The sequence below is a fragment of the Chinchilla lanigera genome, unplaced genomic scaffold (genome assembly GCF_000276665.1).
Source record: "Chinchilla lanigera isolate Chin_1 unplaced genomic scaffold, ChiLan1.0 scaffold00050, whole genome shotgun sequence".
Classification (NCBI taxonomy): domain Eukaryota; kingdom Metazoa; phylum Chordata; class Mammalia; order Rodentia; family Chinchillidae; genus Chinchilla; species Chinchilla lanigera.
This window is the reverse complement of record NW_004955451.1, coordinates 17,420,562-17,434,158: the sequence shown is the minus strand read 5'-3', so window position 1 is coordinate 17,434,158 and position 13,597 is coordinate 17,420,562. Positions and strand designations below refer to the sequence as shown.

The 13,597-nt window shown below is 45.7% G+C and overlaps 1 protein-coding gene across 1 annotated transcript in view; it reads left to right on the top strand.

Moving 5' to 3' along the window:
* Gpatch8 (G patch domain containing 8) overlaps nt 1-13,597 on the top strand; it is a gene marked incomplete in the record, with an annotated part of 68,294 nt that overhangs the window by 29,241 nt on the left and 25,456 nt on the right. The window contains 2 exon segments of the mRNA XM_013519264.1: nt 6,354-6,421; nt 6,997-7,083. Coding sequence (XP_013374718.1) covers nt 6,395-6,421; nt 6,997-7,083 — 114 coding nt within the window.

Here is a 13,597-nt window from a genome sequence, read left to right as displayed (position 1 = left end):
CTCCACTTCAGAGGGCAGACTGATCTCCAGTGGTCTCCTTTGCATTCAGAACGTGGCCTAGGGGGCCTCTTAGGGCAGTTCCTCTTGAGGTGGCCTGGCTTTTAACAGTTGTAGCAGATGAATGCAGTTGTTGAGTTCTTCTTGGGGCCCCAAGAATCAGACTTAGTGTCTGTTTCTCTTTAGTGCTGCAGCAAAAGCAGCTGCTTTTTCTCAGTCTCTTTGTTTTATCTCCTTGGCCTCCTCCTCATCATGGCTATAAAATACTGAGGATGCAATTCTTACTCACATCTCAAGTGAGCCATCTGGGGTGAAAGCCATTTTTTGTAGCTTTTTCTCTCCAGCCTCCCAGCACACTGGAACCCCCAACCACTTAGTGTTCTCTCCCCAGCTGTCAGCACAGGCAGCAGGAATCTCGGTGCAGACCTCTCCAGAGCTCCACATGCTCCTCCACCACAGCCTGTACTGTCAGGAAGAATGGCTTCCAGGGGATTTCCCCAGGTATTGTGCAAGGTCCTCCTGGTTTCCAGCTTCTGAATGGCTCTCGTGACCCTTGTCAACTAGACCTCTGAGTCTTTGGGTATTCTCGTGTATTCTCGTGTTCTCTGAGTTCTTGTTCAGCAGCTGCTACCTCCACTGACTCTGGACCTTTGTAGTTCTCAACAGCAGGGGCAAGAGCGACCTGTTGTGTGGCATGTATTCCCAGGGGTTTCTCCATGTCGGGATGATTCACACACATCCCCAGGCAGGTCTCCGCGGCCAGCGCGTGGCAGACCAATTGTGTTATTGCTTCTCTGTGCAATGATAATTCTCGACCACACAGTGGTGGTTGGTTTGAGGGCCGGCGCACGCCAGTGTGCGCTGCCACGCAGTGTCCCGGGCACCTGTGCGGCTCGGGTCTGGCCCAAAGGCTGGCTGTGTGGCTCTCCAGGCACTGACGGCCCACCTCCTGGGCACCTGCGCAGCTCGATCCCGCCCAAAGGCCGGTGCTCCCCGCTGCACTACTTCCCGGGCACCAACCCCAGCTCTGTACTCTTGAGCTTCACATACTTGAATTGCTTGAAATAAAAACTATGTCAGGGTAAGGCAGAAAAACTGCTGTGAGTTTGAGGCTACCCTGGGCTACACGGTGAGACCCTGTCTCAGTAAAACAAAACAAAAAAAAATATGTCAGGTTAGGTTGATAGTCTATCAGTTTGGGTCTGTCGGAAGTGAATTTTGTCACCTTTTGATGGCTTTTGTTTTTCTTTAGGAACAGTCTTAAATCACTGCTGTGTGCCCAGTGCCTAGAAAAGTGTCGTGAGGCTGGAAGGAGCTAAGGTTTGTTTGTGTTTGCAGCCTGGGCAGGGCCTTGTGTATGCCAGCTGGGTGCTCTGCCACCGAGGTGGATGCCCAGCAAAGAACTAACAGGTGCTGGTGTTGAGTGGTTCTCAAGAGAGCCCGAGCAGAGGTCCCAGTGGCCAGTGTCGCACCCTAGAGTGCTGGTGGTTCCATAGGGAAGTAGGTGATGTGTCCTGTCTGTCTTCAGCATGGCTGACTACCAGATTATGATTGTTTTTTCATATTTTCTTCCTGCTTTTTCTCTGTATTTCTCTATTGTCAGGTTCTTGGGCCAGTTCTATAGATTGGTATTTCTGTAACTGTCTTAGAATCAGAATTCATTCATTATTGAGAGATGGTTCTCAGAGACTGACTGACTGTGGATAATCAGTGGGTTCTTGTGTTTTTTGTTGTAGTTGTTTTGTTTTGCTTTTAGCTGTGTGTGCATGTAAGACAGGTCAAGTGATCCTCTCACCTCTGCCTCCTCGGTAATTGGGCCTAAGGTGTGTACCATGCCCTGTTCTCTGTTTGGTCTCATTCACTCTTTATAAATCATAATGCCTTTGAATTTTAATGGGACCTGTTACAGCAGCATTTAGGGACTTCTGTCGTGGTAGAAGACTGCCTTTTAAATGTAGACAGGACAGGGTGTGGCTCAGTAGGAGAGTGCTTGCAAGCACCACAAAACAAATAATTTCAGAAGTACAGACAGTTAAAGATCGATGTGTTCTTGATTTGGTGTGTGTGCTGTGGGTTTTGTTTCTTTAGTCCCCCTCACTTGCTGGCCAGGGTGTGATCTTACCACCTGAAGATCCGTGTCTGTAGGCCATTTTCTTTGATGAAGAGAATTTAGCATTGTGGTCAAAGTTGCCTCCTTTATAGTGACACAACAAAACTTTTAAAAATAATTTAATTTGCTTAATACTTGCTATGCTTAAAAAGAAATAGGGAACCTGGATTTGGTTTGTTAGTATTTTTTAAAGCTGAGTTTTGTAGAGAGCGCACATTACCAGACATTGTGCTGCCGCCCCTTTTCAGAAGCCATCTCAGATTGTTACTTAATCCTGGAATGCTGTTCCTCACGTATGCAGCCATGGATAGGAGGTTGAGAATTGAGTGTGTGTGTGTTTGCGGGGGGGAGTATTTGGTGTGTGTGAGATTTGGGGGTGTGTGGGGGTGTGTTTGGTGTGTAGTGGGGCGTGTGGTGTATGTGTGAGGTTTGGGGGTGTGTAGTGGTTGTAGTGTGTATTTGGTTTGGGGAGGTTGGGTTTGGTGTAGGGTGTGTTGCATTTGGTGTGGGGTTTGTGTGTATGATGTGTGCATATTTAGTGTTTGGTGTGGTGTGGGGTTATGTGGTGTGAGGCTGTGTGGTGTGTGTTTGGTGTGTGGGGTATGTGTGTGGAGGGGTGTGTGATGTGTGCATTTGGTTCTCTGGTGGGTGTGCTGTGTGTGCAGTGTGTGGGTGGATGTTTGATGTGTGTGCTATCTGGTGGGGGGTGGGGGGTGTGATGGTGTATATGGTGTCGGGGCTGTGGGATGTGTATGTGGTGTGGTGTGGTATACTGTGTGATGGGTATGTGGTTTGTGTGGTGTACTGTGTGGTGGGTATGTGGTGTGGGGGTGTGGGATGTGTATGTGGTGTGATGTGTGGTGGATATGGGGCTGTGGGATGTGTATGTGGTGTGGTGTGTGATGTACTGTGTGGTGGGTATGGGGCGTGGGGGTGTGGGATGTGTACGTGTGGTGTGGTGTGTAATGGGTATGTGGTGTGGTGTACTATGTGGTGTGGGGGTGTGGAATGTGGGGGTGTGGAATGTGTGTGTGGTGTATTGTGTGGTGGGTATGTGGTGTGGGGGTGTGGGATGTGTGTGTGGTGGGTATGTGGTGTGGGGGTGTGGGATGTGTGTGTGGTGGGTATGTGGTGTGGGGGTGTGGGATGTGTGTGTACTGTGTGGTGGGTATGTGGTGTGGGGGTGTGGGATGTGTGTGTGGTGTACTGTGTGGTGGGTATGTGGTGTGGGGGTGTGGGATGTATGTGTGGTGTACTGTGTGGTGGGTATGTGGTGTGGGGGTGTGTGATGTGTGGGATGTGTGTGGTGTACTGTGTGGTGGGTATGTGGTGTGGGGGTGTGGGATGTGTGTGGTGTACTGTGTTGTGGGTATGTGGCGTGGGGGTGTGGGATGTGTGTGTGGTGTGGTGTGTGGTATACTGTGTGGTGGGTATGGGGCGTGGGCTGTGTGTGGTGTACCATATAGTGTGGAGGGGTGTGGTGTTGGTCGCCTTCCTGCCGCCCCTCTGAATGGGTCAGTGTGAGGCTGCGGGGCTGCAGTGGCTCTCCATGGCTTCTGAGGTGTGCTGCTCCCAATCTTGGCTGGTTGCTATGGAAAGCACAGAAGGACACAGGCAGGCCTGTGAAGTCTGGCTGAAGAGGAAGCAGAGTTTGCTCCTCCAGGCAGCTCCAGCACTGAGCTCCTAGGCCAGTGGTGGCTGTGAACCTACGAGCTCTGCAAGGCTCGCCACCACAGGGGCCTTCTAAACCTTGATTGACACCTTTTTAGAGCAGTCCTTAAGCACTACAATCCCCCACCTCCTAGGGTTCTTTTAGAAAGGCTGATGATCCTGTCTTCAATGTGACTTAAGGAAAAGTTCCATCTTGGGCCCTGAATCCTGATTTCCCAGGTGAAGAGTGGAGGTCGGAAGCTAGTGCTGGTTCTGTGCAGTAAACCCACCGCCCCGCCTGGCCCCACCCCTGCGTACCTGAAGAGGAGTTGGTCCTGTTCTGGGCAGCAGCACACTAGCAGCTGCTGTGTCAGGAACCCTCTCCTCTGTCCTGGCGGGGACGGGGGAGGGACAGGCCCCGGTACTGACCCTAGCCTGCCTGCCTGCTAGAAGGCCTGTTGCCCGCCCTCATGGTTGCTGCCTAACAAATGGTGTTTCTTTTTTGCAGCGTTATGACCCTGGACTTGTTGTGGTGATGGTAAACTTAGCAGTGGTAATTTTTTATTTTCAGACTGAATTCCTCTTTTGTCATCAGTGCACCAATATGTTAGGCTTCCTTTCTCTGTTGTAGCCTTCATCCTTCTGCTTGGTCTATTTCATTTTCCTTTCCTTTCCTTCTGCACCTTGTCTGACCCTTGTTCATTGAAGGGTACTGTTAAGAAGGGATGTATCTGTTTGTGTTAGAAACTGCCAAAGAAATCAGTTAAAACTTTAAATCCTAATATTGTCAAAAACTTGATTTCCCCAATGTAATGGGCGCTAGCACTTGCTACTGCAATTTATAAGTAAATTTTTAAAACTTTGACTGCCTTAGAAGGCAAAAGTACTAATGCAGTTTATAACAGGGGTTTACAGAGGTAAAGAACTTGTGCCAAAACCTTCTTCTTATAGAACAAATTCTCACAGAACAAAAATAATACCAAAAAGAAAGTAAATTGGACATTTCTTTTCAATTCCTTCATTGGACCTTTTGTTTTTACCAGTAAACCCCTGACTGAGACGTTATGAAAGTGATACTGCACCTAGGAAGTCATTTTTACAACCTGTGTTTGATTTGGTCCTTTTGCTAAAGATTGCAGTCACTGAGGATTCATTATACCATTGGGCGTAAGGCAGCTCACAGTCTTGCCTGCTGGGCAGCCTCTGGTAGGGCCCAGAGAGGGCTGAGCTCAGGAGCCCCTCCATTTCTTTATTTAAACAGATTTTTAAATTATGCTAACATTCCTCATTATCTGTTTAAAAGCAATGTGATACTGGTGATAAGTAGACAAACTTCTGAATTTGTTTTTCATTGTGTTTTAAAGACAAAATTAATCCTGCAAATACAGAGCAACTGGGTGCAAAGGTTGCTGGCCATTTTGAAAAAGTTTCTTCTGTTTTCTGCAGGACACAAACCAGTCATGATCTTGACTTTGGGGGTGGGGTACCTGAGATTCAGCCTGATGAAACTCAGTTTTTAGCCCAAAGGTATAATATTTGTGTGTATAACGACAAAACCAATTGCTCACGCCAGCCTAAGTGAGTGAGGGAAGTAAACCCTGTGTTTTCCCATGAAAGGCGCACGGCGGCAAGGTAAGTCCCTGCTCAGTGGGCTTACATCACAATACCCCTCGCAAGTTGTGATGTAAAACAGCTGTGGTAGTAAAGTGCTTGTCTGCCCCATTTTGCTTTGTTTGGCTGGTTATGAGTGGATTAAATATATATTTATTTAAAAATTTTCCAGCATAGATCAATTAGTTTAAAGTCAATTTTCTTCGCAACTAGTCCTTTTCACAGCTTACCTCACCACAGCCAGTGCTACGTGCACTCGTAAATGGGACCTGGAGCACCAGATTAAAAGTAAAGCTGCTTTGTCCCAAAGGACAGCTGCCACTTTTTACTTACCTTCAGAAGCCATCCGCCGGGGGTGTGGTAGCGGCGCATGCCTAAGGACTAGCGTAAGTGAAGCAGGAGGATCACTTTGAGTTCCAAGGCCAGCCTGGGCTACATAGTGAGTTCAAGGTCAGCCTAAACTTTGTAGTGAGACCCTGTCTCAAAAAAAACAAGAGAAAAAAAAAAGACAACAAAAAGTTAAACCTGCTGATGTGTGTGTAATTCCAGAGTTTTACTGTTTAACGTTTGGCAGTGAGTTTTCCATCTAAGCCTGTCAGCTGAGGGGTTTCAGAGTGCAGGGAGGATGTCGGCGGATGGGATGTAGTAGATTGATTCTTGAGAAATTACTCAGGAATTGTTTAAAAAGAAACTTTTGAAGTTTTCAACAGAAGCCTCCTGGTGCCACTGCTCAGCACCACCTGCGTCACTAACCCACTGAGCTGCCTTTAAGACCTGGTTGGTCCCGAGCGAGGACCCTCGTCACATTGTCACTGGTGAGCCAGAATGAAGGGGCTGTGTGTAAGCTGTGAGAATGGCTGTGTTTGGTTCACTGTAGCTTTCTGGTCTCTGCACTCCAAGGCAAGATCTCTAACCACCCAGCCTAATGTGTACCATGAGTGTTGGCTCGGCTGCATCTGACCCTGGCCATGTGTTCCTGTTACAGGGAGAACTGATCCAATCCCCATCGTTGTCAAGTATGACGTCATGGGCATGGGCCGCATGGAGATGGAGGTAAGCTGGTCTCCTTGGTTTACGGACTGTCTGGGGTTGGCGTTAGATCGGAATTCAGAAAACACTGACCAGGTGGAGTATAGTTTCCACACTTTCCTTTGCACAGTTAAAAAATGTTTTACGTTCTCAAGTAGTGCTATGTTTGAGGCCCCTAGGGTGTGCACGGTGGCTCTGTTGGCACTGGGGTGTAAAGAAGTTGAGTGGCATGCCCATGGGTAGGTGACACTGCCAAGCCACATCTTGACGTGGCTGACACAGCAGTGGTACTGCTCCAGTCTTGGGACAGGAGCCGTACCGGAAGCTGTCTGCAACACCGGCTGTCAGCTGTCCTGTGTCTTCTCCATTTTCCCTCACTCACTTCCTGTGAGCATAGAACTGAGGTCTTATCAGAAGGGAGCCTCCAGCACTGCAGGGTTAACAACCTTTCTGCCTGCTCTTTTCCCTGGGCGACAGCACTCCAGTGAGGAAGGCCTGAACAATACACACACCAGCAGCACTAGCTGTGCTGATGACTTCTTCATATTTAATCTTGTGGTTTCTTAGCAAGGGAAGCTAACTTACCTGTCTTTATCAAGCTCGATTATGCCGAAGATGCTACCGAACGGCGCCGTGTCCTAGAGGTGGAAAAGGAAGATACAGAAGAGCTGAGGCAGAAGTACAAGGTGCGCAAACACCCTTCCCTTGAGGGCACAAGCGCCTTCACACCCTGACCCTTTCCACCAGCGGTGAGGTGCAGTACAGCAGGTTTCCTTTCTGCTTTTTCCCTGTTCACTGCTGTGGTCAAACCTACAGACCTGATGCCTCCTGAATTGTCTGTTAGGAAGATGCTGCAAGTACTGTTTGAAACCGCACTGCCCAGTGCACAGGTGGTCAAATGGTAGCAGCAGTTGCAGTTGTTACTGAGGGGCTTGGTGGAGCCCAGCAATGCAGCCCTTGTCTAGCAGGCTCAGGGCCTGGGACTCAGTCCCCAGCACCCACCCAGCCCCACCCCAGAAAAAGCTACAAGTCTGTGAGAGCTTGAGGACAGTTTCCACAGCTTCAATTACCTTTGCTTTCAAAGTGGGTGGGGTGTTTTAAGAATAACATTTGAGGGTTTTTTTTTATTCATTGCTAATTGACAATTCGAAAGGAGAAATTTGTTCTGTAGAAGTATTGAGTTGAATTTTTTCTTTCAGTGTGCCTTTTTAAAAAGGGACTAATGCTGGGTGTGGTGGCGCAAAATCATAGTTCCAACACTCAGGGAAGCTCGGGCAAGAAGATCACTGAGACTTTGAGGCCAGCCTAGGCTACATAGTGAATTCTAGACCAGTATGAACTACTGTGAGACCTTGTCTCCAAAAAAAGGGGGGATTAATTATAAAAACTACAGTTTAACTGGGCATGGTGGTGCACACCTGTAATCCCAGTAGTAGAGAGGCTGAGATAGGATCACCAACTGAGTTCAAGGCCAGGTTGGACTACATAGGGATATCCTCTCTCAAAATAAGAAAACTACAATTTAGAAAATGTTAACTTTCTAGGCTAGGCGTGGTGGTGCACAACTCTAATCCCAGCGCTTGGGGGTCTGACACAGTAGGATCACCAAGAGTTCGAGGCCAGCCTGGCCTATATAGCGAGACCCTGTCTAAAATAAAATAAGGTAAAACAAAATAATTAAAGACTGACCAGGGAACTTACTCTCTAAAATATTACAGTGTACACAGTCTCTACCATAAACTTACAAGATAAGAAACAAGCTTAATTAAACTTATTGTGTACAGCCAGTTGTGATGGCACAGCATATAATCCCAGCACTCAGAAGGCTGAGGCAGAAGGATGAGTTCCAGGCCACATAGTGAGACCCTGTCTTAAAAAAAATAAAGGAGTCTGTTGTCAGTCTTGAAAAATCAGGGGGCTGGGGGTATAACTCAGCGGCACAGATGCCTGCTTGCCAAGCACAAGGTCCTGAGTTTGATCCCCAGTACAAAAAAAAAAAATAAAGAAAAATCAAAGAATCAACAATCTGTTACTTCTTTTTGTCATGAAGACATACTTAAATTGAGTATAAATTAAATTTTCTGTCCTTTAAGACTTAAAGGTGTTTACTGTTTTGAATTTTTAATACTCTCTGGATTCACTTTTTCTTGTTACTTTTTAAATTTTTATTAGTCCATGTTTGCAGTACCTAAAGATTACATTTTATCATTTAATAACCTTAATTAAGCTTGTTTCTTCTGAGTTTATGGTAGAGGTTGTGACACTGTAATATCTTGGTGCATGGACACAACTCATCTGAGTTCTTCACTTCCCCTTCTGTTTGCAAAAGGTCCATCTCCCTGTTTGCGGTGCTCTTTCCTTTTGCTCTTTGATTTATTTATACTTGGGTGTATCAGAGGAGAAACTGTGATCTTTAAGCCTGTGTGAGCAGTTGAGGATAACGCAGAGGGAATGCCAATCTGGAGCTGACTTTCCCTGTGTTAACATTGGAAAATAGTCCAAGTGGAGAAGGCAGTTTTGTTGCTCGTTGTTACCCCACAGGGAGTAAAGGAACTACAGGAAGTGGCAGCTGTGTGGTGCCGCTCATGTCTTCGTCGTGAATGGGCTGGATGGCCTTTTTTTCCTCTTGCACATTGTATGTTTGTGCCATCTGAGCCTCCTTGGAGCTTTTGGTAACTTTTTCTGCCTTTATATGCCAGACTGGAAAAGTACAGGACATGTGCTGTTGGAAAGCATAGCACCGCCTGTGGCTACTGACCATGGTGGCAGGCACTTACCATTCAGTGGTGTCCTGGTGGGGCTCTGTCAGCACCCGCTTTTCCTCACTGGTAAGCCAGGGCATTTGCAAATACTAGTTCGTGAGTTCGGTTCCCAGTACCGGAGGGAAAAAAAAAAATTTTTTTTTTTTTTAATGGCATGTATTGGTCTGGAAAGTTATATTTTCTACTGCAAAATTGAAAGGTGAATTTATTTTTTTAGTTCCTTTTCAAATAGCATCATTTTTAATAGCACATTAAATTTAAGTGACAAAGTATATGTGTTTGAAATCAAGAATTTTTTCTTTTGCCTGCTGGGGATCAAATGCAGGGCCTTATACATGCTAGACAGCTGCTCTGCTACTGAGCTACACCTTAGCCAAGAATTTTTTTTAGTTTTACAGCTGAAAATCCTTCACCCTTAAAAATATTTTGGCCAGTAATATACTAAAAACAATGAAAAATGCTGGATTAAAGCAAAAAACTTCTTTAAAGCATGGGAGAGTGAACAAGATGAGGAGGTGCAGTGTAATAGGCCAAAATTCCATACTTGGGATTCAAAATCCAGACTCACCGGGTAACCCAGAACCCTAAGTGGTGAATTGGGTGTAAGAGTGACCCCCAGACTCACGGTTTTCACTGCTTAATAGATACAGAGGGAGCTAGAAAAGAGAGGTTAAAAAATATGGGATATAAGATGAAAAGTCTGGACAAAGACTGGAATTCTTTGCCAGGTGTGGCGGTGCACACCTGTAATCTCAGCACTCAGGAGGCTGAGACAGGAGGATCCCCGTGAGTTTGAGGACACCCTAGGCTGCATAGTGAGCTCAAGGCCTGCCTAAACTACACAGTAGGACCTTGTCTCAAAAACAACCAACAACAACAAAAGGAATGGTGTCCACCTATTTGGGATGCTGAGGCATGAGGATTGAAAGTGTTCAAGGCCGGGGCTGGGGATTTAGCTCAGTGGCAAAAGCGCCTGCCTGGCAAGCGCAAGATCGTGAGTTCGGTTCCCAGTACCGGAGGAAAAAAAAAAAAAAAGAAAATGTTCAAGGCCAGCCTGGGCAATATATATTTAGCAAGGCTGTCTTTCAAAGTAAACTCTTTTATAGCACCAGACATACAGCTGTATAGTAGATGCTTCCCTGGAGTGCCTGGGTTTAACCTTCACTACAAAAAAAAAAGAACAGAAAAATATCAAAGTACAAATGTAAGAAGCCCAAACAATTCTAAGGTGAGTAAATGAAAAGAAACCCATATGTGAACATAGCCTTTGTGAAATTCTAAAATGCTAGCATCACAGAGACCTTAGAGTCCAGTGAACACACGATTTGGTCCCTAGGAACTGCAGATGGAAGGCTTCTCAGCAACCGCCTTTTGAAGTGGAGTATTGTAGGGTTGCATGTCCCCCAAATGCTGCCAGATAAGCACCTGGCAGCCCAAAGTTACATACCAGCTAGAATGTTTTTCAGATGTCAGGGAGAACAGAAGCATTTTCAGACAGGCAAGTGCTAAAGGTTGCCCTTCAGAAGGACAGTGACTTCTGGAAGGTGTTAGGACAAAAAATAAATGGATACGGAAAACAGTAAGTGCTTGGATAAAGTTAAAATAAGTGTTGTTTGAGAATTTCTCATGGGCTCAAAAACAAATTCACAAAAGCAATAACTTGAGATTGGAAGTAAGTAGGTGGAGTTTAGTGGGGAGTTTGGTTTTGGTTTTTGTAGTACTGGGATTGGACGCAGGGTATTCACACTGTAGCCCCCACTCCTTCCTGTTTTTTAGTTTAGATTTTTTATCTAGGAAGGGAGGGAGTCTCACTGATTTGCTGGAGCTGCACTTGAACCTGGTGATCTCCCTGCCTTGGTCCCCCAAATGCTGCAATCCCGGGTATACTCAGCTACCCCCAGTAGCTCCAAGAAGAGGTTAAAGGTATAAAATTAGGACTTCAGGAATACATGCAAGCACATAGTCACTACTAAAGGAGTAGTAATTGTACAAATTTCAAACTGATAGAGAAAAATTACTTTTTGTTTTTAATCCTTTTTTGTCTTTTGAGACAGGGTCTCACAATATAGTTCAGGCTGACCTTGAGCTCACTTTGTAGCCCAAGCTGGTCTCAAACTTGCAAGGATCCTCCTGCCTCAACCTCCCGAGTGCTGGGATTACAGGCGTGCACCAGCACACCTGGCTTGAGAAAAATTATTTTCTAAAGAAAGGAATTTGAGAAAAGGAAATGTGCTGTACCTGGGATAATTCATAGCATAGAATGATTTGGTAGATATTAACCCAAAGATACTAGTAATTAAAAATTCAGTATGAATTTTAACTTGGTGGTTCCCAAACTTATGTGCTTATCAGTCACCTGTTTTGTATTTTTCTTCATTTCAAAGCCTAGACTATATCTTTTTACTAGTTAATATCTGACAGTCTTCAGAAAATTAAATCTGTTAATATTGCTATGTTTTCAAATTTTTAAGGTGTTTGCTGTGTACAGGCAAATTTGGAAACCATTAGACTACATAAATACTCCAGTATAAAGACAAAGACTGTCAAACTGAATTTAAAAATAAAATCTACCTCCATGCTGTTTATCAGTAACATCCCTAAGGCATGGGGCTGCACAGTGCTCTACTATGAGAGAGGGAAGGTGCGGGCCACACAGCGCCAGCAGGGCCAACTGTGGCTGTTGTCATGGGGAACTGACTCCGAGGGGTGGAGTAGCACCAGGGCTCACAGCAGGGAGACAGCACAGCATCAGAATGCATGGGTCAAAAACAGCCAGCACTATGAGGAGAGGGCTGGGTACTGCCAGGGGGACAGAGGACCTGGGAAGAGATTCAACAGATCTTGCTGAAGGCTTGTGGGGAACTCTGGTTCAGGCACCTTATAATGTGACCAGACTGCCCTCTTGCCTTTACACTTTACTCAGCCGCCTTATTAAGGCCAACGTACACTGCTGATAAACGTGGTAGACCTTCTAAAATACTTAACTGTGTCAGGCGTGGTGGCGCGCACCTCTAATCCCAGCACTTGGGAGGCCAAGGCAGGAGGGTTGCTCTGAGTTCAAGGTCAGCCTGAACGGCATAGCAAAACACTGTCTCAAAAGACACGCCCCCTAAAAAATACTGCATCCCATGTTCTGTTTCTTGGTAGCATTCAGTACACTGACCAGTCTCTTTAAAACTTTGTCTTTTCTCTCTTTTTAAACAGGAAAAAGTGGGAGCTGGGGATTTAGCTCAGCAGCACAGCGCCTGCCTGGCAAGCGCGAGGTCATGAGTTCGATTCCCAGTACCGGAAAAAAACAAACAAACAAACAAATAAATAAATAAACAGGAAAAATAACACAAAATGTACACCAAAGGCATGGGATATCAGGCTCTTTGCATTTTGAAGAGTTTATGCTTTCCTAGATTTCTCCTTGTCTCTCTTGCTGCTTCTGTGTAGATTGTTTTGTTGGCTCGCTCTTTTCTCATGCTTTAAAAAAATGTAATATGTTTTTGTATCGCTAGCTGTGTGTTGTGATTTGTGTTTTGTAGTACTAGGTACTAAACCCAGGGCCACTCTGCTACTGAGCTGCATCCCCCGGCTTTTTGCTTCTTACTTTGAAAAAGGGTCTGTCCCAGTTGCCCTGGCAGGCCTCAAACTTGAGATCCTCCTATTGCAGCCCTCCCAGCACTGTAGCTGGGATTACAGGCTTGCACCGCCACACCCAACTCTGACAGTCCTTCTGCTTCTGCTGAGTTTTTCCTATCATTCTGTCAGTTTGTATGCTTGTAACTTCTTTGAGAGGATTGCAGCCAGTAGTGTTTCATTCATCATTTTTATAAGTTGAAAAACATACAATCTCTCTCACACTCTTTTGCAGTACTGGAGGTTAAAGGCAAGGCCTTCTCACTGAGCTAAATCCCATCTCTCTCTTTTTTTTTTTTTTTTTTTGAGACAGGGTCTCGCTATGTAGTTCAGGCTGGCCTTGAGCTCACTTTGCAGCCCAGGCTGGTCTCGAACTCCAAAAGATCCTTCTGTCTCAGCCTCCCAAGTGCTGGGATTACAGGCATGCGCCACCACACCCAGCAATCCTTTTTTTCTTTTCTCTTTTTTTTATTTTTTATTTATTTATTTATTTATTTTTTGAGACAAGGGTCTTACCTAAGTTGCCATGCCAGGTTTAAACTTTGGACACTCCTGCCTCAGCCCCTGCAGAGTATTGTTATTATAGGTCTATACCACTATGCCCAGCTTAATCTCATTTACATGTAATATTTTTTAAGAGCAAAATATATTTATTGAGGGAAAGAAAGTTTCTGTCGAAGAGAGGGACAGAAGGGGGGCACAAGTGGGTTACCCAAGTTTCTGTCTTTTCTAGGGACTTTTATAAAGCAAAACCATGAGGTGAGGTGGGTCCAAGGTAGGGGAGAATGGACAAAACTATGGTCAGCCAATAACA